Here is a 27965-nt window from a genome sequence, read left to right as displayed (position 1 = left end):
TATTCCTAATCTGAATCAACGCTCCTTCAGTTTTAAATCATTGCCCCTTGTTCTATTGAAGAAAGTGCTGATAAAAAGTCTGTCCTCATATTTTTTATAAGCCCCCCTTCAAGTACGAAAGGCTGCATTGGGGACTCCCTGCAGTTTGTTCTTTAGCTGAACAAACCCAATTTTGTCAGCCTCTCTTCACAGGAGAGGCGCTCCAGCCCTCTGAGCATCATCTGGATTCACTCCAATAGCTCCATGTCCTTCCTGAGCTGCCCTATTCATGTTCTGTCCTCTGCAGCTTCTCCTGTGGAGCTGGAACATCACAGAAAGGTGCTTGTGAGCCAATAACTGCTGCCAGGAGCTCCTTCCCAGTGCTGCCAGTGCTTCTACACCCTGGTCATGACATGGTTATTGCCACAGTACATGGACATCAGGTATATTTTGAGCTTTCTTTATCTAATGGTACTTTGGGGTTTGTTTGGTTGGTTTTCAAACCTCTAAGGCTCCTTCTTGCAAGCTTTTCTCCAAACTGTTCTGCCCAGATAGATGTTTTCCAAAGGCATGTCCATGCTTCAGGGTGTGTCCATTAAATTTCCCTGGGGTTCTGATTCCTTCACCTCACACAGACTGGGTTGTAAGCAAATCCATAACCATCTGCTGGCACTTTTAAATCAGCAGAGGTAGCACCTCTGCTGGCTGTGCAGCCATGGAAAAGGGGGATTTCAAATCCAAGTGCAGACATTTGAGTCAGGTCATTTCCATGCTGCTGGCTGCAGAATGTGATGAAATTTTGGCTCCTGTTCAACACCTGAATGCCAGGATGCAGGTGGGAGTTCTCAGTATAATTACAGAGGAAAATGAAAATCAAAATCTCCCCTGACTGTTGAGGTCATCTTTAGAGGGTGTAACTGCATTGTATTCATCCATTTAGAGTAAAATTGTTTTTTCTTCCATCATAATGTAGCAAAATAATCCCCCAATCCCTGTTCAACGTGGCAGCAGACAGTTTATTTGTCTGGTGCTTTGAGACATTTAATTTGCATGCCAAAACAGTTCAGATCTGGGTAATTCCAACACATATGTCAGATGGAGAAGATTAACATCTTTCAAAAGTGATCTCATGGTCCCCTCCTATGACTTCTCAGGAAAGTCAGGGTGATACTTTGGACTCCTTCTGCTTTATCAGGGTTCATAAATTCCTAAGAATGAAATTTCATCTGAGAGAGTTGTGTGAAGAATCAGTTCCAAAGTGGCAAGCTAACTAGAATCAGTTCAAAAGTGGCAAGCTAACTAAAATCAGTTCCAAAGTGGCAAGCTAACTAAAATCAGTTCCAAAGTGGCAAGGTAACTAGAATCAGTTCAAAAGTGGCAAGCTAACTTGGATGCCAATTCCTGCCTGCTGAAGGGAGTTTTTGTGGCTATTCATTCTAGTTGTTTAGGGAGGTGCTCAAACTCATTGGAGGAAGTTTCCTTTCAAAAAGAACAGAAACAAAAGTGAAAGAGAGCCAGGGCACTACCTGATTGTTCACAGTCAGGACTTGGTTTGGATTATGTGTTTTTATGACCCATTCATGGCTTTCTCTTTTTAACAGAATTATTTTGTAGGTTAACATACCAACTGAGGAAAGATTTTTTCAAGATCCATATACTCATTTTGTTGCCCTCTATCAGGCATAGTCTGTGTCCCCCTGACCCATCATTTAAAATCCTCCACGGGTATTTCTGATTTAATACTTATTTAATTAGTGCCAGTCTTGCAAGGCAAAATAAATGGAGTGTGATTTGAAAAGAGCAATGGGAAAAGCACACTCAAATCCATCTCTTCAAAAGATTATGAGTTCACTATCTTTCTGAAGATTTAAGATCTGAAAATTTCATTGTACAATGACAAACAGGTTTTTTTCCACACTGACATAGGATATTCCAAAAGTGAAACTCCATCCTTTTTCAGCATTGCATGCACTGGAAAATCTTTGCTACTTTCAATGCTCACTTCTGAAATTAATTTTTGTCTCTAATAAGTTTAAATTTATACTGAAAATAATTTGTTTTAAAGGTTCCAGGAGTTGAAAATGAGTGTTTTGATGAAATTTTGCCACAGTAAAGCTGGGGCATTGACACCAGTGGGAAGGAATGGTGTTAGCATGCTCTTAAACAGAGCCAAGTCACGTGTGTTTGTGTAGTGCTAGACCAGGGCATCTCCCCAGCAAAACCTCTGATACTTCCTGGCTCCTTCATCCTATTAAAGCCTTCCCAGTGAGCCATTTGATTAGAGATAAACCTTAATCTGTCCTGTGGACTTAGGATGTGTCACTTGGCATGTCAAGGAAACGCCTGGCAGGGGACCTGCCACACTTGTCCCCAGAGTGTGACCAGTAGGAATGTAAAATGGTTCTGGAAATGTGTAAAAATGAAGGAAGAGTGACTTGAAAAAGTCCTTCAGTTCTCATTCCTCAGTGACTGCAGGGATGGGGGTGATGAAGGTGTTTTCAGAGAGGATGTTTTCCAAGGCAGACAAAGCAGAGCTGACTTTCTGGTACGTAGCACCTCTGGACTTGGATTTCTCTGCTGAGCAGCAAATGGGGCCGTGTTTTTCACCACAGCATGTAATTACAGTGCTGTAGCTGCAGAGGGGGAATGCAGTGCTCCTCCTTCCCCCCAGCAGACACCTGAATGCTGCTCTTGGTTTGGACTTTACTCCAGCTATCAGTTCCCGCTGACTGTTTGGCTCTGAGAGCACAGTGGGAAATTCCTGTCTCCTTCCTGAAGGGAAAGGGAAGTCCCTGCCCACCTCTGCAGCCTCCCAGTTCATCTCTGGGGCACTGCCATCCTCAGCCTCAGAGCACAGGTCATGAACAGCCTCACCCTGCCGAGCCCCCCCAGTTGAGCAGGCAGCACAGGGTTAACCTTGCAGTGTGCTCCTGAGCCCTGCACATGTGCTGGACACATCACATCTGGCTCCTGTGGTTTGTTCATTCCTTCATGGTCACTGTGCCAGATTCCAACCCCTTCTTTTACTGTCAGTTGGAAACCATCTCAAATCCATGAGTTCATTGTGATTTGTACCGCCATGGGATCAGGATCTATTTATCACTGCAATACCCTTTTGGCCTGTGGTGTTACACAAACAACTGCAATGGTTTGGCTGGCCCAAAACACACCTATGAATTTAATTAGTCAGACCTGACATCTCTCTTTTAATGCCCCAAGCAGTGGATTTATTAAAAGAACAGGCAATATCTTGCATGGGCATGCCACAATCATGTCCAAAAGTGCTGTAGAAACCGTACTCCAGATCTAACTTTGGACCTCTCCTTTTTGGTTAAGAAAATACTTAACCAAAAATAAATACCTCTTGCCTCTTAATATACTGTATATATTTTAAGCTTGCTCTTAACTTTTGTCAGTTATATAGGGGCACTTCCAAAAGTCCATTGTCCTTTCAGTGTGCTTATTATGAAATCTCTCTTTGAGAGATTTTGTATTATAAAATCACTGAATGGTTTGGGTTGGAAGGGACTATAAAGCTCATCCAGTTCCAACCCCTGCCATGGGCAGGGACACCCACTATCCCAGGCTGTTCCAAGCACCATCCAGCCTGGCCTTGGGCACTCTCAGGGATGGGACAGGCTCAGCTTCTCTGGGCACCCTCTGCCAGGGCCTCACTACCCTCACAGGGAAGAATTTCTTCCCAATATCCCATCTAATTCTGTCCTCTTTGAGTTTGAAGCCATTCCCCCTTTTCCTAACACCAGTACTTCTTTAGCTCTCAAGCACCAGGGATTGTCATGAGGCACATCCCAGGAAATCACCCGCGTGTTACTCACTGAATGAATACAGCTGGCTTCACTAAGGTGCCCTGACTCAAAATTCCTTCTCACAGTGGGGGTTTTTTTAACACAAATCATTTCTGTGTCATTGCTTTAACTATGATATGGAATGCCACAACAGAGAGTTTCTGTTTGACAGAAAGGTCTCACATTTCAACATTTCTGTTTGTCTTAGAGTGAAAGATTTCGGTTAAAGACAAGTTTCTAAATCCGTCACTTTGGAATAATTGAATCACCTTTATAATGGCAATAATATATGTATTCACTGTAAGGGATACAAGGCTCTGCTTTCCTGTATTCCCCAGAGATCCCTGAAGTAGCAGCAACTCCTTTCAACTGCAGATTCAAAAGCTGGACCTGGCCTTGTGGCTGTTCCCTATTCACACAACCAGTCTTGTGGGAAGCACTAGGTGATGCTCCCTGGCTAGGGGAGCAAAGGGAATGTTTATAGATGCTCTTAAGTCTTTTTCTGTGTTACTCTAACAAAGTGATAATGTTGAAATAGGTTCATTGCAGTCTGAGCTCTGGAGGGAGCTGGGAGGAGATCCATAACACATCCATCTGCCTCCACAACATTTCAGAGAGGAAGAATTGTCCCTGGCACACAGCAAAGCCTTGCTATGCAATCAACTTAAGCCTTGAAGCATGAAATTTGATTTTCTTTACCATAGGTAAGTGCTTTTAAACTCTACTGAAAATGGAAAACAAATATTTCTCTGTAGGGTGCCAGTTCTCAGTGTATGCAGAGAAATTTTTCTTTTTTTTTTTGAGGCTTCTTCTCAGCAAAACATCTGTCACACACCTGTCTGTCTTCATCTAGAGTCCAAGACTGGACTGTCCAGAGGCTTGTGAGTGGGAAATACAAGTCAGTGGAACCCCTGAACTTGAATTACTGGTGGAGATTGCTGGGTTATCAGTTAGTTGGAGCAAAGCTGGAAGGAAACCTTGGCTATGGTGAATATACCAATCACAGGGTGGTGATAAACAATCCATGAGCTTTATGTTATAAAGGTACTGTTTAAATGTCAATTGCAGGCATTATATTAGAATTTTGGGTATGTGCATCTTTGGTGACCAGTTGGTATTTTCAGTGACACCTAACTGTGAAGGCATTTGCCTTCTGTCCTGAAAATGGGTGATTATAGGGCAGGGAGCAGAAATTCCCCATAGCTCCTGCCAGAGAGAGCACGGAAACAGCTCTGGGTCTGTTTTCCACAAGAACAGAGAATGAATTGATCTGGAGCTGATAACAGATGGCAAATTTTGCCAGATGAAAGATGTTTTCTTGTGCTTGTAGAGCACTGAAACTCAGTAAACAGAAAGAGCTCAAGGAAGAATAGAAAGCAAAGCAGTCTCCTGGGTCTGTGTGCATTTCAGTTTCATCACTCCTACTCCAAAGTTGTGTAATATTTAACTGAAAAAAGACATTTATAACTATAACAATATTTAACTAAAAGCAAACTGCAGTGTACTTCATCGAGCTGCAGTATATTTACTCTTGGACCAAGATTTTTTTGCTTTTTCTCACGGATTTTCAACTTAAGCTAACATTGATTAGCAAAACAAGAACCTGAGTGTCTGGGAATAAAGCTTGTATAACAAAAACTCCCCTGGGCTCTTTGAAGCAGGATTTCCTTATTTACTTGGAAGGAAGTTGGAAAAGGCTCCTGACAATAAATATCTAATGCAAAAAATCTTAAACTAGAGAACGTAACATTTTAAAAAAAAACCCCACTGGTTTAAGAGCTAGTGATTGCTACACAGCAATCAATTTGCTTATTCTGGGTAACCACTTGTCTTTTTCCATTAATTTTTAGCTAGCCCTGAGATGTAACTTAATGCAGGAGTACGCCACCAAACAAACCCTGGAGACTTTCTCATATCTTAGCAGGCAAAACATTCCCAACTTGTTTCCAACTTTGTTCAGTCATTACTCTTATTTGTCTGAGCACCACCACAATGGTGGTGGTGCTCTGGTCACAGAGTTTTTAAGTAATCCATTAACCAGAAAGGGGATTCAGGCAATGCAAATAAAGGCCATCTGAAAATAAAAGATGTCAACACTCAGAAGGAATGAGATTGCACAGAGGTGCTTTGAAGCTTATCAGAGTATCATCCTTCTTTGTTCCAGGTGTCTCCTCAGAGCAGAGTGCACAGGATTCAGGAATCCCTTTCACGTTGGATGAGGATTCCAGGTGGACTTGTTGGGTCTTTCTACAGCAGGAAACACAAGCCCCTCAAATTCTGCACTCTCCTTTGGTGGAGCCACAGTTTCTGAACTGGGAAAAGGAGACACGACCAGGTCCTTGCAGGGAGGGAGAAGAGGCATGAAGGGTGAGCTCAAGGGTCCTGCAGTGGGTCTGAGGCTTTGCAAATCCCCAAAGAGCCAGGCAAGCCTTGAGCCCCCCACAGCCCCCTGCAGCCACTTGTCCCAAGGTGTCCTTTGCAGAGCATGGCCTGCCCTTCCTGTGCTGTGCTGGACAGTGATCACTGGGGGCACTGTGCAAAGACAGGTCATAGAGGAAGGGTAAAACCCCCACTTTTTAACAGGTTTGTGTTGATTCTGGCTTTTCTAGGAGTTTTTTCACAGCAGCAACACCAAACCTCCACAGGAACGCAGTTAAAATCACAACAAACTGCATAAGGGCAGAGCAGAATGGAAGGAAACACTTAAACCAGTTTTTCTGCCAAAGAAAATGTCCATGTGATGACATCCTCTTGATATAGGTGAACTTTTTTCATTTTATAAAGATTTGTAGGTATAATAAGAAAAAGAGAAAAAAAATCAGATTTTATGGTGAAGGAGGAAAGACTGGAAATAGATCAAAAGTATGTGCTGGGGGTTCAAAACAAGCCCAGATAGTAAAGTAATCCAGATTTGCCTGTAAAATATTTTGCAATAGTAAAATAGTTTCAACTCTTTTTTAATGATGGATGCTGGAAACTTGTTTTGGCAGAATCAATCCGTGAGATTGCCATGGAGAAGGCTGGGGAAGATGTTTGGGCCCTTATTAAAGCTGCATGGGCATAAATAGATATGCAAGATTTCAGCTTGAGGTCTGTGTTTCATCCCAGTATTACCTGACTGGGTAAGATTTTGCACTTCTTTAATCTCCTAGAGAATTCTGGGGTTTGGGTATATACTGGCTAAGCTGGTTAAGGATTTGTGGGGTTTGGGATAAGAAAAAACTGGAACTGTTGCAACAGAATGTTTACATTAAAAGAACAAATGCAAAAGTATTTTCTGTATAACTAGGAAGAATTATCACCAAAGGGCACTTGAAAAATAATTGATGACTGCAATCAGCCACTAAAATAGTTCTTCAGCACAGTTAGATTGTAAAAATACCTCCATGACTGACTTAATTAAAATAATTACCAAGGGACTTGCCTTGGCTTAAAATAATATGTCCCTTTTTATGACTTGTGGAGGCAGGTGAACTTGATCTCCTTGTCTTCTCTGAGGCTCCTGTCCAGTAACATATTTGGGACAATTAGGTCCTTAATCACCTAAAGGAGAAATATCACTCTGGCAGCAGAGAGCCATTCCCAGCACAGAGATTTTTCTGGTGTGTGACTCAAGGGCTTAATTTTAAAAAATGGACCTTAATGATGCAGATGCAGTCTTGTGAAAGGAAAACACCAGGAGATGATTATATGGCTTCACAAAAATAACTTTTCCCCCCTCTGTTGGTGTCGTTGGTGTCAGTGGCAGGAGCAGGATGTGATAATTGGGTAGGATCTGGTACCCATCTCTCCAGGCAAAGCACAGATGGGGAGAGATGATTAGGAGAGGCAGTGAGGTGTTAGGTGTGCTCACCCCTTCTCAAAGGAAAAAAGCTCCACTTCTGCCTCCTTCCCATCTTGTTCCTGACTCCATGGCCTTGCTGCTTACCTTGGATCAGCTCTGGTGCTCATCAGAGCCAGTACAGCTCATTATTCCCACAAAACACCAGAAAGTTCTCTACTGGGCTAGCAGTGAGGACTGGCTCAGCAGAGAGCCCGCAAGCCCAGGGCAGTGCAAGGAGAGGTGGGAGCCAGTGCCAGAGTGAGGATGACCCTTCCCTGGCCATGAGGAGGCCTCAGCTGCCCATCCAGCACCAGCCTTAGCCACTCCAGAGTGTTTTTGTCAGTGCAGAGGTTGGATCTGGCTCATCTTCAGGCACTGGCTTCTTTTGAGTTGATAGCTGGAAGGAAAAGAGTCGATGAATGGCTTTCTCATGACCCCTGCCATAAATTTTTAAGGAGTGCTTTTCAGGCTGCTGAAACTTTCCTGTCAAAGAGATTAGTGTTACCTATTGTGTAACACTCATTTTTGGGGAAAAACACTCTTTATGAGAAACACAATGATTATTTCCTCCAGTGAGGTTATCACTGGTTTTGTTTTCGTTTTCTTTGTTACTAGAAGCTTAATGTTTAGCTTCAAGGTTCTCTGAAGGGAGTTGCCCACGGAGCCTCAGCTGAACCTGCTTTCAGATTCTGCTACCAGCCAGGTCTGGAAGTGCTTTCCAGGGACCAGGACAGCCTCTGGGAGGTCTCACCCGGGGCCAGAGAGAGAAATCACCAGCAGCTTCCCTGAACTGGTGGTTTGACCATCCCCGTGGCAATATCCATTTACAGCTCCCAATTCTTTTCACTGTGTTTGAAAGAAAAATTCAGTTCCCCAGGCAGGTTTGTGGTGTGGTCACATGGAGGGTTTTGCTGACCTCCTTCAGAGGTGAGGAGCTGCAGGGCAAGGTAAGAAATCCCATCCAAAGCTGTGGCCTGAGCTGCCCTTTCTTTAGTGACCAGGCTAGGAAAATGAGTCAGCCCCTCACACACCTCTTTCCAGCTCAGCTTTTACACCCACCCAGGTGTAATAAATGTGCTGCTGTTCCTCCCTGCCAGCAGCCAGCTGTGTAAAGGACATCTGCAGGGAGCACAGATCCTTCTCCCATGTGACACCTTGCACAGAGGCTCAGAGTGGGCCTGGGGGAGCATCTCTGGCTCGGCTGTGGATGTCATGAGGGAGATGTGCGTTTTTAACATCAGAGCTTTGAACTCACTGTCATCAGCTGAAACAGGAGAATGGAGAGTGAAATTGCAATCTTTGCTTGAGCAGTGAGGCTGCTGTAGAGCTCGTGTTTGCCATTGCTTCTGTTCTGCTGATTGCTGATAGATATGCAGACTTTATTTAAATTCAGGATAGAGAAGACAGTGAGGTGCTGTGTAGACAGAAGGGTTGTTAGGATTGCCCAAGAGCTGTTGGCAGTGAATACCCAAAGAGTGCTCAGCTCTGTACATAACTTCATTTTCTTTTTTTCAATGTGCCTTCTTAAGAAACATTTACCACCACTGCCCCTCTGTCACATGGAAGAGGTGCTGTTTAGTTTCTATCACTTAAAACTTCTAAAGTATCCACAAGCAAGGGATGCTTCTTTAGAGAGCCCCTTTTTAGCAGCTGGTTATGAAACAGCAACTTCATTGTCCTTGCAAGATATTAACAGGGAGGAAGTTAGAAATATTTTTAAAGTACCCCATACATATCCTATTTATTATGTTCATTTCCTATTTCCTTGCTCGGAATTGTCTCAGGGACACTTGAGATGCACAGCAGCTCTCCCCAGGCTGCCATGCCTCCTGCCGGCTCAGATTTGCCAACTGTGGCCACATTGAGAGTGAATCAAATTCTTTCAGAAATAATTACTCACAGTCCTGAAAACGGTTGTGTGCAGGTAGGGCAAATCAGATATGTCCTGAATATTTATAGTAGTAATCTGTTTATTTTCTTGTGCTTGCCTTGCATGGCTACACAGGCATTTATTCTCCAGGGAGCACAATAGCTGCACGGGGATAGCAGAGATTGCTGTGATAATATGCTTGCAAATCATTAGCAGGACAAAGCACTGAAGCCCTTTGAAGATTCCCACAAAGAATTCAGCATGTCTGAGTTAACCAGGGGAAGGGCTGGGGTCTGGGTCTGGGGGAGGGCTATGGCAGCAGGAGATGGAAGCTGCCAAGAGGAGATTTTTTGGTATGCAGAAATGTTGGATTATATTGTTTTTGACTTAGAGATGGGGTAATTGAGAGGCATTTAAAAAACTTTCATGCTATTTTTAGTCTTATGAGAAGGGTGAGACAATACAGATGTTATAATTCATGCTATCACAATCAGAAGCTAACTATTTCTTAATTACAATACACTATAAGTGTTTTTTAACCTATCAGCTTTAGCTACACTATGTTATAAATGCTTTAAAGCTAATAATCTAAAATTACCTCTCGTGGGTCCTACTACAATGTATCTTTCATAGTTCTGTTTTCCTATCTTTCATAGTCCACAAAGAAAAGCAGATGTGAACACAGGGTTTGTCCAAACTCCCTTTCCAAGCACTGCTTCCAGCCTGCTGAGGAGGCACTTTTTTGTTTGGAAAGAGCTGAGCCAAGCCCCAGTACTACAGAACTGAAGCTCCTGAGGTGGGTTTTGATGCTGTATCTGCCTAAGCTGACAGAAGAATCCCCTTCTCTCCACAAACCAGTGCCAGCTTTCCTGCCTCCCTGAGTGCTGTGTGGGAACAGGCTCCCACCCAAATAGGACCGGTGCTGATGCCACTCAAATTCAAGTCTGAGTATGGATCAGCAATGCTCCATCTCTGATAAATATGTCCCTGAGCCTGGTTGCTGATTCCCAGAATCAAAAACAACATTGCAGGAAGAACAAGGGCAACACCAGCGTTGCAGGAACCAGGTTGATTCTGTTCCCTTTGGTAATTTTAACGCTGGGTCTGCCACAAGGAAAAAACAGCTGGGAGAGGCTGAGTGCAACCACTCAGCAAGTTGCTTTAGATTTTAAGTTTCTTTGTGTTAAAAGTGAGTCAGTTTTCTTCAACACTGAATCTTTTTGAAGGACAGAGGCAGTGATTTACAGAGCCATCACTGCCTTATGCAGAAAAGAAACTGTTGCACATCAAAATAGGTTTAATAACCTCTTTCCTTCTCTTGAAGTCTCCCCTTCAATCAGAGAGAGGCAGAATTGCCAGCCAGCTGACTACCAAGGTCTCCAGCGTATGGTTCTTAAAATGCAATAGAGGAAATTCCCCACATTTAAAAAATGTTCCAGAGGCAAGATTTGTAGGAAAAACCCAGTAACTTCTGCTTCATTTGCACTTAGCAAATCAAAAGGAGAGGCCTGAAGGGTAGTCTGCATTCCTTGTTTGTAATCCTGACTTGCTGTGGGTCTGACTTAGGCTGTGTGTGATCCTTGAGGTCACATAGTGTTTTAACTCCAGATTTTCATGTGAACAAAGCAGTTCAGTGATGCTCTATGTTTAGGCATGACTTGCAAGCACACAGCCACTGGGGAATGTGTCTGCAGTGTGACCCTGCAGCTGCTGCTGCTCACCTGTGTCCCACTAGATGAGATTTGTGAGTTATTGGTTCTATTCATGTCCCTCCTTAGAGCCAGCTGTGTTGTAACAGCCTCCATGGACCCAGAGCTCTTGTCACTGCTCATGATGGAGAGCATGGAGAGAGAAGAAAATTCCCTCTGACCTCATGATTTCTTGGTAAATCTGGCTGATGGCAGCACCCTCCTCAGAGTGAGAGGCTGACAGGTCTCCACAGGTCTGAAGAGAAAACATCTTGTGCTCCTTGCTTTTGGGTTTTTCTGAGCTCTGAACTTCTTACTGGAGTTTTTAGGGTTGGAAACTTACCTTTGTTTTCTTTAAGAAGCAAACATTTGTGAATCTGTGCTTGATTATTCACCTGTTTCTGAGGAGGTGTTTCTGTAGACTGCATCAGACAGGTGCAGATGTGAACCAAGGGGAGATCTGCCAGCTCAGAGCTCCTGAGAGCTAGGCTGGGCTCTTTGTCAGGTTTCTCCTCTGACTGTAGCCACATTATTCAGCTTTTCTTCCACGCTGTGTCCCTGTCTTCAAGGAGACCATCAGGTGGATGAAATCCCAGAACGCAATCCCCCACGGAAGGCTTGTGAAGAATTCATGCCTGAAGACCACTTGGTGGGAATTGTCTTTTAAGACTGAATTACTGAGGCATTGACAAACCTCTGCTTTCTTTTCACAGGGAAGGAATGTCATGAGAAGCAGACTGCATAAAAACCCTACTAATCAGATAATCCTTGAACATGGTGCTGCTCCAGACCTATTTGTATGGCTGTAGACATCTATTCTATTCTATGAATGAATGCACACTCCTACCTAAACCTGCAAACAGACATTCAAACATATGTATATATTACAGATCTAATTCCTCCCAGTGTATGCTAATCCTGGTTTGGTGCCCTTAGCAAAACTTTGATTTATTGTGCTTTAAATACTCTGGGTGACATTCATCCCCAGATGGAGTTCTGCTGTAGTTGAGACAAATATATGTTTTGTCTGTAGGACACCTGCTATTACACTTTCTTAATGTGGAGAATGTTCATGTTTCAGGCAAATACCTTTCACTGTTTGGTAAGCATGTAGCTCTCCAAAATTCTTGTCAGGTTACTTTGCTGTTTCTGACAGCCTGGAGCAGAGGTTTGGTGTATGTTTAATGTGTATTTACCCTGACCTGGAGAATTTGCAGTTCTTTTAAAACATCTTGTATTCACCTTTTTCTTTTTCTCAGCTTTATGTCAGTAGAAGGAGTAATAGCCAACCTGGCTTCCAAAGTTTCTCTCCTAATTTCTGCATTTTGGTGGAGTCTCAGCTGTTACAGCTGAGTGCAAAAGTCTTGTAAGGGTAAGAGAAAGTGAGCAGGGTGTAAGAGTTAAATATTTATCTAACAAGATATTAATCTTTTGAGCAGAAATGTTCATGTGCAGGAAGCTTTGGCTGAAGCAAATAGAAAGGCTTTAGGCTGTGCTCAGATTAAGACACTATTTCTTCACCCAGCAGTATCAATGCTGACAGAGCTGCGTAGCTCCAGAAGGATTTGTGCTTTATCCTGACACAAGGCAGCACCAGCAAAAAGGTCAGCCTGTGGTCATACCATGGAGCTGAATGCTTTCACAGACTGAAACTTTGTGCCCCAAGGAGTACAAAGGTTTTTTAAGTATGTGGTATCTACTTTTGAAATCCAGTTTTCAAAAGGCAAAAGACCCCAAACATATATATATATATACATATATATATGTGTGTGTGTGTGTGTGTGTGTTTGTGTGTGTATACACACACACACACACACACACACACACACACATATATATATATATATATGTTTCTGAAGTACTTCTTCCTAGTCATAGCAGTTTAACCTTGCTTTGGCTCAGTTCAGTGCTGTGAATGTGCTGAGTGGAGGGAACTCAACTTGGGCTGTGCTGCTGGCAGCTGAGATAATCCAGTCATGACTTGCTGTGACTTTCTTGTTATGAAATCACTGGTACTGGATAAACACATCTGCCTTCCATCCCTTCTAACACCTCCTTTCTGACTGTAAATAAGTGCTTGGTGTGGCACTGACCTGAACTGAAAATTGTAAATGTGCAGGTGATGAAGACACCACAGAGCTGTGCCCTGCGATACCAGGGACAGGAGTGATCCCTGCAGCAATCCCAGAGGCACAAATTGTGCTGGGGACTCACCCAGCTAATGGGATTATTACTGGGGGAAGATGTGCCCTTCAGGAATACAGTGAGGGGTCTATAGGAACAAGCTCTGCAATGTTAGGGTGCAGCAAACCAAGGAAGTGGCTGGTGGATGCTGCCAAGGGTCTGCTCTGCCTCTCAGCTGCTTGCTGCCACTGCCCCCCAGGAAGCTGCATTCACCTGTCCTGCCCTGGGCCAGCCACGGAGCAAAACAAGAAATGCAAACAGCTCCACGTAAACAGAGAGTAATTTCTTTTGGCAGCTTTCTCCCTGACTGGAGTTCCCCCAAATGTTTTGTTTTCACAGCTGATGGGGTTTGGTTTGAAATGTGTGTGTCTTTGGGACCTCGCATTGGATGTGGGCCGGCCCTTGTTCCAGTTCACAGCAAAAGCCTCATGAACTGCAGCAGGAACAGGCTCATTCTATGGCTCACAGCCTGGAAATACTCTTCTCAACACAGCATGGCTTTCCAAAACTGGATGTGATCAACAGTATCACTGCAGGGTTTTGTTAGGTTAGATGGCCAAATAATCTATGGAGAAGCCAAATACAGACAGGCTTTCCTTTATAGTTAGTAAAAAATGCTTTAAAAAAAAACAGGTGAAGACTTGCCAAGGGTTCCTTGAGTTGTAAGTTTAATGACTATTTGCAGTGTAGAAGTTATTTACTCTGGCTGGATTTGTAGATGAAACAGAAAAAAACCTTCCTTGACTTAAAAGTCAAGGAAAAGTACTTGTCTTTTGACGTATTTCACCTTTCAGCTCTGATGGACTTAAAAACAAAACTCTGGTAATGTGTTTGTGTATTTGTCTAAGCCCATAAAGATAATCTTAGCCCTCAAGGTTTTACAGTCAAAATAATTTCTTTGCAGCTCCTTGGGTACATTAGAACAAGCTGAGCAGCACCGGTGGAAGTACTAAGATAGTTCACCTCCAGTGTATTTGCAGGGCTGATGCCTTGAAAAAACCCTGGGCATGGATAATTAAATCTGTTGCTGCTGTCAGGTTGGTAGGAATGCATTTCTGTTTCAAAAGCCTTTCACCAGTTGCACCTGTAATCACAGAGGAATCTCTCAGGCATGCAGGGAACGGAGAGCTGCACCCAGAAAGATGCTCTGTCTGACCCCATTTCCCCCCAGTCCCTCTGCTGACAAAGCCTTCTCACACTTGTGGGAAATGGTAACGTGTAGGGGGATTCCCTGGCTCCTGTCCCTCCTGACATTTTCAATGTATTTCCCAGGCCTGTTTTTCCATCCTGCGGTGTAAAATTAATTTTGATGAAATCTTGAGTGAATTAAACTGCAACACAACGATCTCCTTTCTCAACTCATATCTGCTGTCTGCCTTGTTTATGTGTAGAAGAAGCACTTGGACATACCAATGATCCTGTCATTTATTTTCCTTGTGCATCGTGCCTTTGGCTACTAGAATTAAACTGGAAAATACAATTAAAAGCATTAGCTGTAGCAGACATACAGAAAAATATCATTACATGCTTGACAGTGTTCTCCTTCATAGTGTTAATCCCTGCAGATCTACCTGTGCTATTAGAGTTCATATACAGATTTTATTTTTCTCTGAAGACTACATTAATTGGAATGAACATTCTTGTTTGTATAAGGGAAGAAAAGGAAGATGTCACCATGCTGGAAAGCCTCACCTGAGTTTTCTTGGTGAGTATGGTCTAAACTTGAACTGAGCAAATATTATTCAGGCTTCAAAATGTTTGCAGATAGCTGGACAATGTTGTTAGGTAATGTGTTTGGCTTGCTGCACCGTGGAAAATATTTGTGTGTAAACTCAAATTGTTATGTAAACACAAACTTTCACATAAACAAAGAGGGTTTGTGGTGAAAAGCAGAGAGAGGCAGCTCAGATGGGATCTGGGCATCTGGATCCTTCCTCCCTACACACCTCAGCAGGGAGCATGGGCTTCAGAGCCACACTGGTGACATCTTGCAAGGAGCAAACCTAAGTACTGAGAGCACAAATGTCCCTCATTCTTAATTCCCAAATTAAGATACATGATCAAAGGAAAGCAAAATTCTTACACAGAAAGCAGCTACAGCAAGTTGGAAAGCACTGCTGCTGAGCACAGCACTGAAATTTCTGTAGTTCTGTCCCTGCGAAAATATTTTGGGGGAAAAAAGTTTCTGATAGGATAAGAAAACCTGAAATTATATTAACAGTGCAAATCCAGGTTATTTGCTTTATCAGTGAAACTGAGAATTCACAAATGCCTTATACTTGTGCCTCTCAATTCATTTATGGCTTTCTTTATGGTGAGAATATGTTATTAGTCATATAAATAGTTCACAAAACACTTTAAATACATACCTCTTTAACCTCTAGCAGAAACACACTATTACACGACCTTATTGCAAAGACCTCACAGAAATCCCTGTCACCCTCAGTTTGAACCTCCTCTCTACCTGTGGCTGCTGCCAGAAAAGTGTTTCCAAAGAAAACAAATGTCTAAAGAAACAAGGGCAGGAGAAATAACAGGGTGAGAAAGAAAGAAAGAAAGAAAGAAAGAAAGAAAGAAAGAAAGAAAGAAAGAAAGAAAGAAAGAAAGAAAGAAAGAAAGAAAGAAAGAAAGAAAGAAAGAAAGAAAGAAAGAAAGAAAGAAAGAAAGAAAGAAAGAAAGACAAATCTGGACAAGTCCAGCTGAGTGGCGACAGGTCAGCATGACCTGTGTCATGCATGTCTCCAGTGAGGTGATGGAACACAGACAGGCTGGCACCTCTGCAGAGTTAAAACAGACCAGGCTGGAGAAAGGAGACATTTTCTTTTACCCAGGGCCTGCATTTCCAGCCCTGCATGCTGTGCTGCATGCAAGCATGCTAAATGCCTGAGACCTTAAGTCCCAGCTATAAAAAAAAAAAAGCTGAAATTACAGGCATTTAGTGGAAGAATAGTTTTTTAAGAATGGTAGTGCCAGGATCAAGATACCTCTGGCTGTGTGTTGTTTGCAACGTTTTATCATTTCTTGTTAGTCCTGATAAAGGCTGTAAAAGAGTGTATGAACCAGGCAACCTTGCCCAGCTGGACTTGTTTCCTTTAATGATTACTGCTCAAGGTAGACCAGAGAGAAAACAGAACTGAAACTCTCAACACCCAGGGCAAACAAAACTTCAGACTCATGGGATACTTCAAAGCACATTAAAGTAGTCTTTTCCTCATTTGTAAGGGTTTTGGTTTTGGCTGGTGAGGTCTGGATACCTTCAACAGGGTTTTGCTAAAGGGCAGAACTGTCCTGATTTGCACAATTCCCAACATTTCCCAACATTTCTCAAGATTTCTGTTCAGTGCTGCTCTCTCCTGGCTCCAGGAGGGCAGGGCTGAGTCATTAAACACAGGCAAGGTTTTTTGGCCAGGCTCCTTCCTTATTAGCTGTGAGCAGCAGATTGTTTAATATTTGAAGCACTCTGCTGAAACCACACTGGCTCATTTATTTTCAAACATTTAAGGGAAAAGGAAACAAGCTGAGTGGAGGGGTGGAGCAGATAAGCAGCAGTGTTTTTCCCTCCTTGGCTAAGTATTTTACTGATACTGTGGAAAGCACCAGCTCTAAAACTTTTGACCCTACCTATGTGTCTTGCAGTTTGCCTATTCAGGAAAGTAAGGTAAATGCCCACTTTCACCCCCTTTGTTTGTGCCAGTCACTGCTCTCCTTGCTCTGGTGTCAGGGGTTCCTTCACCTGCACATTAGTTGAAGCAGCTACAAATGAAATGGGCAGAAGTTTTCTGATCTGAGTTCGGTGTATCCCTATTCAAACCTCACTGACACAGCTTGATGCCCACAGACCCCTCTGGCTGGGGCAGCAGCTCCTGCTGTTGGGCTCTTGGAGTTCCCTCTCTGCCAGCTGTGGTCCCAGAGCTCCTCAGGATAACGTCAGTCTCTCTGTTGGGTTCAGCAGACTGTTGTTAAGGTCCTAAAATGACAATATGTCAGTCACCTCATTTCTTCCTTAATGAATAGCTAGGTCTCCTCAGCTGTGAGGAATGCAATATTTTCAGAGGATTCTCCATGCTCCCAAGCCTGCAGCAGCTTGGTGCTGTAGGAGCCTTGTCAGGGAAGAAAAGAGCAAATCTGCTCAGTTAGAGCAAGGCCAGCCCTGGTGCCAGCCCACTGGCTGCTGCTGTGTTTGTGTCCTAAAATCTTTTCCTGAATAAACACTGCTGACACCGTGGTGAACTGCTGCATTCTGCAATGCCTTGCACAGGAGATAGAGATCCTATGGATTGTATGCAACCCCCGTGGCTGAGCGCTGGGGTAGTGAATCCCAACACCAAAGGGGCTCCCCAGGCTCCCAAACCATTTCTGACTAAATTCACAATCTCCTCCTGCAAGCCTGAACAAGGAAATGCCTCCATTGTTTGGCCTCGATGGTGTCTGAAGAGCTGGCCCGTGTCCAGATGTTGGGGAAGTGACAGTGACACAAGGGGTGGAATTTCCCTTCCCCACCTGCATCCAACAGCCACCCCTGCCCATGGGAGAGCTCCTGCTCCCAGGCCTGGTGGAAACACAAAAGTTTAACCCAGCTGATCTTCAGCCCTTGCTTGGTTGCTTTTTAAACTCTCTTCCCCCCAGGCTTGATGCCCTCCTTCCCACCCAGTAAAGATCCCCTGGTTCTTGAGACAGCCCTTTGGGCAAGGATGAAGTATTAACAGGAAATTCACCTTCTGCTTTAACTTGTTATTCATCTGGAAAATAAATGACTTCAGCATTTCATTATGGGTCCTGGCACAGATTAGCTTTTAACGATTCCTGTGCCCTGATTGATTTGGAAGAGGAAAGATAGTTGGTTTTGCTCCCAGCTCCAGCTTTGGGAAATGAGTCTGGGTCAAGGGGAGTTGTTGGATGTTTACAAGAACAGTGCGGTGACTGCTGTCAGCTGGGACAAAGAGGTGCTGAGTGAAGCCTGCTGCCCTTAACCCACTGCAGCTTAGCAAACAAGCCCGTTGAGGAAGTTTCAGGGAGAAGAGCACCCAGCTGGGTTGGCTCTGCTGCACTAACATGCAAACAGCAAACGGCTTTCTACAGCTCAGGAGATACTGCTCTGAGCAGGAGAGGTGGCAGGATAAAAATAAACACCACTCAAGCTAAAGTTGCATTTCAAAGTGACACTAAGAGCAAGTTAGAATTGGGATTTGCATTTTTTGGAGTGAAGGCCCAAAGATTGCATGAGTGGCTGATGAAGTAAATGTATGAATCTGCCCCCAGGTGACAGCTCAGCACACTTGTTTAGATCTTGCTTAAACTCGGATACTCCCTTGGAAACTCAAGTGAGAAAATCACCAGCCCAAGAGGCCAGGATGATGACACTTGAAAAAACAAAAGGCCTGAGCCCAAATTCATGCCAATATCATAATTTCAGCCTGACTAAAAGGACCATTATAAATCTAGAGCCAGCCTATAATCCTTAATGAAGTGGTACTAGGTTTGTACTATGACAATTTAAATGTATATATGTGTGTGTATATATTGCACAAGTATAATTTACAGCAAGTAGTTTTTGAGAGTGTGCTGAAAAATGTACATTGGCTCAGGCTGAAAGCTCTGTTTCACCAGCTTCACCATGTCACTCATGGTGAGACCTGTAATTCCACAGGCCTTTCTCACATTTTTACCCTCATCTTTGATTTTTCATAATTCTACTGTGGAGTTGGCCAACACCCAGTTAAATCTGTGCATGTGTCCAAAGAGACTCCTTGCATTCCTGATGTCCTGTCTGTAGGCCACCACTCTGGGGTTGAACATGAAATACAAATGCACAGTATCTGATCTCTGATTAACCGCCTGGTATTTCAGCAGATCATACAGGACCCGAACTAAACAACTAAAACTGAGTTGGTTCTTTGTGCTCAAATCCAGGCTGAGACTGTGCCTCCAGGGCATTGCTGTGACTGTGAAATAACAAGGGGCATCTTCCCCCCCTTGACTGCCCACACAGACCACCAGAACCAGGATTTGCAATGGTATGGTATTTGGAAAGCCTGGGAAGTTCTGTTGCACTTGTGCAGGGGAACTTGTGATGAAAAATAGGAATTCAAAAGAAAATTGGGAGTTTTGGAGGGGTTTTTGGAGCCCCAGTGCTCCAAAAGGGGTGCAGGCCCTGACCCCTCAGGCTGAGCCTCTCCAGCTGCACAGGGAGATGAGGACGCACGTCTGACTCCTGCCTTTGCATGCTCCTCAGCATAGGATTTTTTGGGGAGGAAAAAACCCCTTATAAATAGATGGAGTCACACTACATGTGCACAGCTGCTTTGCTGAGCTGCTCTGGGGTGCAGTGCTCCCTAACCCACAGCGCGTTTGAGGCAGAGGATGCGATGGCTGCTGAGGCAGCATGGAGCACGTGCACGGGGCTGGGTGTGAGAAACACCAAAGGTAACTCGTGGATAGCCCAATAACCCCAAATAACTCCAATAACCCACACCCCAGCTGCTGGCTGTGCCATGGAACCCTGGCTCCCACAGGCCCCAGAGCAGAGAGTCAGGGCTGCTTTGCCAGTGGGGCTCTTGGAAAGGTCATCTCCTCCCAGCATCAGGAGCAGGGGGTACAAGGGCTGTAAAAATTGCCTTTTTTCTTTCAATGAGTTGCCTTTTGCACCCTTAAAAGAGCAGAGATGCCACAGCACAAGGGCAGGAATAGCCCCACTTCTTCAGGTATTAAACCCTGCACCATTTCCAGGGAGACTCACAGCTCTCTGTAGGTTTTTGGAGATGCTGCTTATGCCTCCATGCAGCCCTCATGGCACAGACAGATGTCTGAGCAGGCAATGGAGATAGCCCTGAAAATCCAGCTCTCCATGGGCATGCACAGAGCAGAGATTTCCCCTGGGTGCACTCCCTTGCCCTTCTGGCCCTGCAGACATGCTCGGGCAGCTGCAGCGAACCCGGGTCAGCGCACACACCCCAGCGGGTCCCAGGGTCTGAAATAAAGGCCAGATCACCTGAAAAACACCCCCAGAGCCTGCCAAGGGCTGAGTGAGTCATGCTGAGGAACCACAGAATGTTTGGGTTGGAGCTCATCTCGATCCACCCCCTGCCATGGGCAGGGACACCCTCCACTGGATCAGGTTTCTCAAAGCCATGTCCAGCCTGGCCTTGGACACTTCCAGGGATGGGGTATCCCTGGGATGGAATGGTTATGAGGTGCTTGTTTGTTTGGGTTTTAGGTTTTATTTTATTTTATTTTTGTTTTGGCGGTTTTCTTTTTTTTTTCTGGAAGAACTCTGAGTAATTCCCCCTTGGCATGACTCTCGTGCCTTGTCCGTGCTTGAATTCACAAGTCACGGCTGGGCTGCCCCAAACGTTCTGGTGCACTTCCCACAATAACACTTCCTGTCTGAGTGTGGTTTTAGAAATTTCTGCACCAGGCTTTGCTTTAAACGCTCCCTCTGCTGGCTGTACTGCAAATCTGAAAACCTCAGAGTGGAGTCAGATTTTTGTGAAATTCCTAGGTTAACAGGAAGAATTCCCTTTATTCCTTCACCACAGCCTGAATCCCACCTCTCAATGGCACTGAGTGTACTGCACCTGTCCTGACACTGGCCCAGCGTTTGTGGGAGAGGGACTTCTCTATAACACCAATTATTATTGCTGATTTAGGTCTCTTAATATAAAATTTACTCTCTCCTTCAACAAATTTTGCCTCTCCTATACCCCTAGACTGTCTTATGATGGGAAGTGTTGGGGTTTGAGATTCTGCTTCAGAAATGAATAGTTGTTGTAATGTAAGTATTCAGTGTTCTCTACATTTCATAAAATTTAGAAAAAGTTATTTAAAATATTTTGTCTGTAAAAACAGCTTTTAAGAAGCCATTGCAGGGTTGCTTTTCTTGGTTTTATTTTGCCTGTGTTCCTGCTGAATAGTTGATAAACGCTTTAAAATTCTGTAGAAAATAATTTGGGAAAAGTATCAGATTTACATTAGGCATGAATTTAGTCTTATATTAATGATGTGCTGCCAGCTATTTAGATGACATTTATAAAATAAGTAAATGCCATTGGCTTAGTGCCAGAAAAACTGGAAGTAAGAGCGAGGAGGCAACGTGTGTCTCCCCTGAGGATTAACAAAATAAAACATGGCCCAGCTCCAAGAGTTTTCTAGGTGTGAGGCAAGGAGCAGAACCCAGGCAGGCGGGATGCAGGAGAAGGATTTTGGGATCCAGCTGTGTCAGGCACACCTGGGTCAGGCACAGCCCCATGGGGCACTCGCTGCTGTTCCACTGAGGGTGGGAGGTGGAAAATAGGGCACAGGGACAGCCAGCCCCAGCAGCAGCCAGGCAGGGGATGTGTCACAGCCTCACTCAGCTGACAGAGGCACTGCCTTGCCTTGCCAAGCCCTGCACAGTCAGATGTTTTATGACATCTGAGAAAACATCACTGGAAAAAAATGTTTAAATGTTTTATGTGGCCCAGACTGTTTTTCATGCGTTCAATTTCATGCAAGCAGGAGTATGACTCTTGCTGGCTTAAAAAATAGGGTTGTAAGTCCTTTGAAGCATTTTTCCCCACCACTTTTTTTTTTTTTTTTTTTTTTTTTTTTTTTTTTTTTTTTTTTTTTTTTTAGCAGGAGAAAAGCTTTGTATCCTATAAAAGGCACAGGAGACTGCTGGACAAAATGGGAAACCCCCCCCACATTAGGATATTTCAAAAGCAATGCTGCTATGACCAATAAATGAGAGAGCAAGGGCAGAAAATGGATTGCAGGTCAGAAAAAAAAGAATGTGAAAGGAAGACAAACATTAATAAAAAAGGAACCTGGACTTTTGCTGGTTAAACCAAATTTCAAACATGCACATAACCTGCAGACACATAAAAATGTGTTTATACATCAGAATGGAGAATGTGAGTTCTGCTGTTTATCTTGAAGAACAACAGCAGCAGTGCAGGTTTGTCCACTCTTCAGCACCAGCACATGTGGTCACCATTAACCATTTGGCAGAAATGAAGTACAAGGAGGTGACCCTCACAGCCCACGGACACACAGAAGTCTCCTGCCTTGAAAACAATCAAAAATCAGACTGGAAATGCTCAGAAATACAAAACCAGTGGTCCTGGGAAAAATAAAATAAATCGCAGGTATATTTCACTTTATTTATTTGTTCTTCATTTTGATAGCACATCTCAAATTACACTTGGTAATGAGATCTTACAAATCTTTCCCCTGCTCTGGGACAGAAAGCAAAAACCACTCATGCATAAGGTATTGAATGCATTCACATCAAATATCTTGTATGTTGGGCTTTTGAACATCATAAATATGAGAACATTAAATCAGCTGGTATTGGAATTTTTTAACAATATCATTGTTACAGATCATAGCAGCTTAAAAGGTTTAACTCAAGTTTACTTGCTTCCAATATTTTTATTTTTAAAAGTTTCTAGTAAAGTTTGGTAAGAGATTAAAAATATAGAGGCCCAAATACTACAAAATAATGTTTTAAAGATTAAGTATTTCTATTTAGTTTGTAAGTGTTAAAACTCACAATGGCCTTTCTGCTTTGACTGGGAATGCAAATACTTAGATGAAGGTTATGAAATTCAACTTATTTGTGATTCTTAAGCATCATGAAACCTCTTGAAAGAGGTCTAGGCTTCCAGAAATGTTGAATACCCATCCTTTAAGAGGTCCTCAGCTAGGGACACAAAATCTCCATCTATTCCTGCAAATATTAGCCAAAATACTGGGGACTCACTAATAGAGTTCTCAGGAAAGTTAGTTCTATGAAACTAGTTAATTCTGTAGTTCTGTGAAAGCAGGATAAGAATGAATGTAGATTCTGTTGTGCAAGATGATTTTGCTTTTTTTTTTTTTTTAAGCTGTCATCTGAATGCTTTGATAGCCATCAGGAACAAGATATTTTGCAATAGAGGGATAGAGTCTAATTGTAGAAGGGGAAGAAAAGCTACCTACAAAAGCCAAGATCATGATAAGAAAACAAATTTATTGAACACCTTCTCTGAAAAGACCCATGCACGGGTGAAATATTGCTACAAACACTTGCTCTGATCCTACATCATGCCTTAAACTGCTTTGTGAAATAACCAAGGGATGAAGGTGCACGATGAACCCAAGGAAACACCTGGGCATGTATGAAAACACAGGAACAAATCCAGGTGCTGTACCACGGATTAATCTTAATCCCTTGCTACCGGGCATCTGCTTTCTGTAACCCTGAGTCAGTTCCTAGAAGCTTCTAGCAACACAGCTGGAAACAACCCTAAACTTTCAATTTGGGACATGGAAACTGCATGCGAAGGAGACCAAAGCACAGGAGGAGGAAAGCTGGGTTGGGATTAACTCAGTTCAAGGGTTACACCGAATTTGATCAGTGCCTTGTGCGGCTGTGCACTAAAGGTCTTTTTAGAGCTGGAACTCAGACCTCTTTTTTTTGCATGTTGTAGGATGCCTCAGGTATCTCTGCAGCTGTCAGGTATTAAACCACATGGCTGCAAGATCAAAGCAGGCCAGATGCTTTGACAGAAGTAGTTAACAGTGTGCATCACATCCTCGTGGTGCTGAGGTCTCGGCCATCGCACCAGGCTGCTGACGGCTTCGTAAACACGTTCACTCCAGTTATAAACTTACTTATTTCTTGTGCCAAGACTTCAATGTGCTTCAGTGCATGAAGGAAATTTACAACCAACTCCAGGAATATATATATATGTGTGTATATATATTCCAGCTCTCCATTTCAGTTAAAAAACCAGCAGCAATTATATTTTAGATTCGTAACAGATATTTATAACTTAGCTATAAACAAATGCTGAGCTAAAGCTTTGCAGAAAGCTCTCAGGAAAGCTAATTATTATAAGATTTATAGGAATATTAACAGTGTTCTTCCAGTACCACAGTTATACTATGATATATAATCATAGTATATCTATATATTATACTAATGACAATGAGTAGATATAAATTTTATCTTTTCTGACATGGGTTTACTCTTTAAGTGGGAAATACAAGAAGACGGTTGTTATAACTCAGTATAGTGATTTTTTTTTTTTTTTACTATTTTAGTCATAGTTTAAGATCAGGTAAATGTAGCTATCTCCATATAAAGGGAAAGGACTCTGGGGCAGATTAGTAACTTGTTTTTTGAATGGATATAACTTTGGTTGCTGTCTGTTCAAAGCATACAATCTATGAAGTTGTGTTTATGGGGAAAAGGAGGAAAGGGTTTAAATCCAGATAAGAAGTTTGAATTCCTCTGCAGTGTTAATTGGGTTTCTTGATCAAAATTTATTCTGATTCAGATTGTCACTTGGTTGCTCTAATTCCACCAAGTCTTTGTAAATGCAATGGAAGAAGAATCTGGACCACTACTGAAAAAGCTTTGCCTTGTGATCTCTGTGTGAACTATGCTGGGAATGAGTTTTGGCCTGCATGACTGAGCTGACATCCAGGCCTTGTCTCGTTAATGGTTTTTCTTAATACACACAGCCACGTTAACAACCTGGTGTTTCCAGGAAGCAGTGATTCAGCAAAGCCATTCTCCTATTTAATTTAAATCCCAGTGAAAGGGGACTACTCTATATGTATTTTAAATGTCAGAAGGCAGTTTGATCTACCAGAACCTGATGGAGCTTTTTGAAGAACTTTTCAGAATCCTGCTATAAGGAATGCTTTAATGAAATAGCCTCCAAGGGCTAAGAAGCCTCACCTTAGGGTTCCTGAACCAGGACAGAGGGAATCAAACTGCCCAGCAGGACCCCAGCAGCATCCCTGATGTGGGACAGGCTGCTCTGAGCCAGCTCTTGGAGAAGGATGTGAAGCCAAAAGCCATGGGAGCTGCTGAGTGCCTGCAGTCACATTCCCATCCGTGTGCTTCACCCACGCCTGAGAATTCAGCTTCACAGCTCCGTTGTGAGGTAGGAAATTACTGCCTCCCTTGCAGAAGTGGGGTGTAAGGAGATGACTTTGTTCTCCTGGGGACCCACAGGAAGTCTGTGGTAAAGCTGAGGAAGAATTTAATCTCCCACTCTCTCCTCTGTGTCTACGGGCTTTTGACACCACCTTCATTTCTGCAAGCTGTGAGCAGCCTGGACAATAGGCAGTCACAAAGTGGTTTCTCTCCCCTGTCCTGCCTGTCTGAACTTTACAGGCTGGCTCAAACTGCACAGCTTTGCTGCCCAGTAGCGAGATCATCTTACCTACAGCAGTCTACAAGACAGACAAAGCTCAGCTGCAAAGCTCAGAATTAAATCTTCTGTACAGACTGGAGCCCACTTGTATTTGCTTGCTTTCCTCCTTTCACGAAGCAGGAAATACAATAAAAACAACAAACACAAAAGAAAAGTCAATGAACAAAAACTTCTACTATTAATTACAAACATTAGTGCAAACCACACAGCAGACTATTTGTAGTAAGGTCAGTATTTTCTGTAAGGAGGTTGTACAACTGAGGCTTTAAACACAGGTGAAGTCACATTCTTTGCCAAATAAGTAGTCAGCTTTGAAGGTCACTAACACAGGAAACCTGGATTCTGCTGCTACACATAATATTTTATCTTACCTATTTGTGTGTATGCTATCAGACTCGAATTGAAAATATATTTAGTCCTGTACCTTTTAAAAATATATTTATTAAAAGGTGGTAAAGACCAAATTCCAAAGCTGAATTACAGGTTTGGCTAAGAGACTAGCATCGTTTTAACTGCCTAGAAGAGCTTTTTCAAAGACTATTATAAAAAATTTAAATGAGCTGTTTGTCTATGGCAAAAAGCCAACACTTAAATCCGTGTTTGTCATTCAAATTCATGGCCCTGCTGCCCAAGGTTCTCACTGTGACATCAGATACTTAACACTGCTGTAAACTAGCTCACGTTTTTTACATATTCAGAAGTAGATGTAGATCTTAGGATTTATCTCACATCACTTCAAAGCCAGGACCTTTGTACCTAATTAAGAGTCAAAGCTTGAAAGTTGCAGCCAGGCAAGAATCCCGCAGGAATCCTGATCTCCCTGCTCAACACGTGTTTATGTTTGGCAGTAGTCATCTGGGAGAAAGTGGAAAAAAGACTGGTTTGAAAAAAAAAAAAAAACTTCTCAAAATTCTTTACTGGGCAAGGCCAATGGAGCTAGAAAATGCTGCAGTTAGTGATCTGCAGCCGAACAGTGAAGTCAGAATTCAGAAAAGTGCACTTCTTGATTGCTTGCTCTTCTGCCAGAACAGACAGCGCAGCCACGCACCCACCCTGCGCCTTCTGGCCCGGGGGGGGCCCTCCCTTCACAGGTTCTCATCCAGCCACTTGATGTAGCTGTTCCTGGTCTGCACGCCGGCCGAGAAATCCGTGGGCCACACGGTGAAGATCATGCAGCCGTGGAAGCAGTCGTGGAAGTGGTCGAGGGTGACGGGCACGCCGGCGCGCTCCAGGCGCGTGGCGTACATGGCGCCGTCGTCGCGCAGCACGTCGTTCTCGCAGGTCAGCACGTAGGTGCGCGGCTGCCGCGCCAGCGTGGCGTCGTCCGCCAGCAGCGGCACCGCCCGCACGTCCAGCAGCGCCGGCAGCCGCTCCACGATGGCCGCCGTGCCCGTGGTCTGCACCACGGGCTTGTAGTTCTTCTTGAAGGAGGGAGGCAGCAGGGAGGTCCAGTTGAGGCGCGAGCGGAAGGAGAGAGCCCGGCCCACGTTGAGCGCGGTGTGGTTGTTGACGAGCAGCTCGTGAGCCAGGTCGTAGTTGCCGTTGATGTAATCGATCCAGTAGTTGATCATGACGTAGCGAGGAAGCACGGGCATGTTCATGTTCTGCTGGTAGGAGGGCGTGTTGAAGTCAAACGCCTGGAGGACTGGATAAATCAAGGCCTGCAGTTTCGGTCTGACAGTCAAATCCTCATCTTTGCTAAGCTGTGCGAAAAACATGGGACAGAATTAAGATTATAAAGAAGATAATCATGTATCAATGTGGAACTTTTGGAAAGCAGACATTCATTTGACAGTTTTAGAGTGAATTCTGCTCTTATACAAGTAATGTGCGTGTTTTGACTGAAGTATTAGCGGCCTGATCTTTTTCTCCTCTCGTAAGGTGGCCATTCAAGCAGATTCAGCATCCCATTCCCAGCAGAAATCAGTGACATCAGTTTGATGTCATTGAAGGGAGCAAGAAGAAAAAAAACGTGTCAAGTGGCATTTGAACAAGTGGCAACAGCAGGATTTCCTGAATCAAAGGAGCTACTCTTGCTATTAAGAGCTTTCTATGGATTTTTCTTCCATGAATTGTTCTAATTGGTTTATTTCAGCCAATGCAGTTTGCTGGCATCCACAATTTCTACTAGCAAAGGCTCACCTGGTGCATAAGCACCTCCCAGTGTTTGACTCGACCTGCATTTGATTTAAGTCTACCAATTACAAATTTGGTGCTCCCTGAATAACTTACTGCAACAGTCAGCAAACCCTTTGTTTCATCTCCAACACACGATAACAAGTGCCCTATCGTATCTCATCTGATTTAAAAAGAATTATGCATCAGGAAATCGAATTAGGAATGCTCTTTCCAAAACGTGGCACTATCATGTTTATCAGTCCTCAATATTGAAGCTTTTATTGTAATTGTCTCTTATTAATTTTTCCA

At 43.5% G+C, this 27965-nt stretch overlaps 1 protein-coding gene and 1 long non-coding RNA gene across 5 annotated transcripts in view; one reads left to right on the top strand and one right to left on the bottom strand.

Moving 5' to 3' along the window:
- Nucleotides 1-171: 171 nt before the first annotated feature.
- On the top strand, nucleotides 172-26438 carry LOC119704533. Of its 4 annotated transcripts, none has more exons than XR_005257992.1 (10): nucleotides 172-422; nucleotides 4324-4489; nucleotides 5950-6152; nucleotides 6395-6545; nucleotides 6776-6907; nucleotides 11880-12538; nucleotides 14255-15055; nucleotides 19261-19364; nucleotides 21057-21121; nucleotides 21961-26438. It is a non-coding gene; the product is annotated as an uncharacterized LOC119704533 (long non-coding RNA). The 4 variants fall into 4 exon arrangements; XR_005257993.1 differs by having other exon boundaries at nucleotides 5950-6545; nucleotides 14255-14387; nucleotides 14916-15055; XR_005257994.1 differs by lacking the exon at nucleotides 6395-6545.
- Nucleotides 23175-27965, bottom strand: part of NCEH1 (neutral cholesterol ester hydrolase 1) — an 18548-nt gene continuing 13757 nt past the window's right edge. Inside the window, exon 5 of the mRNA XM_038145908.1 lies at nucleotides 23175-27241. Coding sequence (XP_038001836.1) covers nucleotides 26624-27241 — 618 coding nt within the window. The 3' untranslated portion in view covers nucleotides 23175-26623. The remainder of the gene's footprint in view (nucleotides 27242-27965) is intronic.

The sequence above is a fragment of the Motacilla alba genome, chromosome 9 (assembly GCF_015832195.1).
Source record: "Motacilla alba alba isolate MOTALB_02 chromosome 9, Motacilla_alba_V1.0_pri, whole genome shotgun sequence".
NCBI classification, from domain to species: Eukaryota; Metazoa; Chordata; class Aves; order Passeriformes; family Motacillidae; genus Motacilla; species Motacilla alba.
The sequence above is the reverse complement of the archived record's forward strand: the minus strand, read 5'-3'. Positions and strand labels throughout refer to the sequence as shown.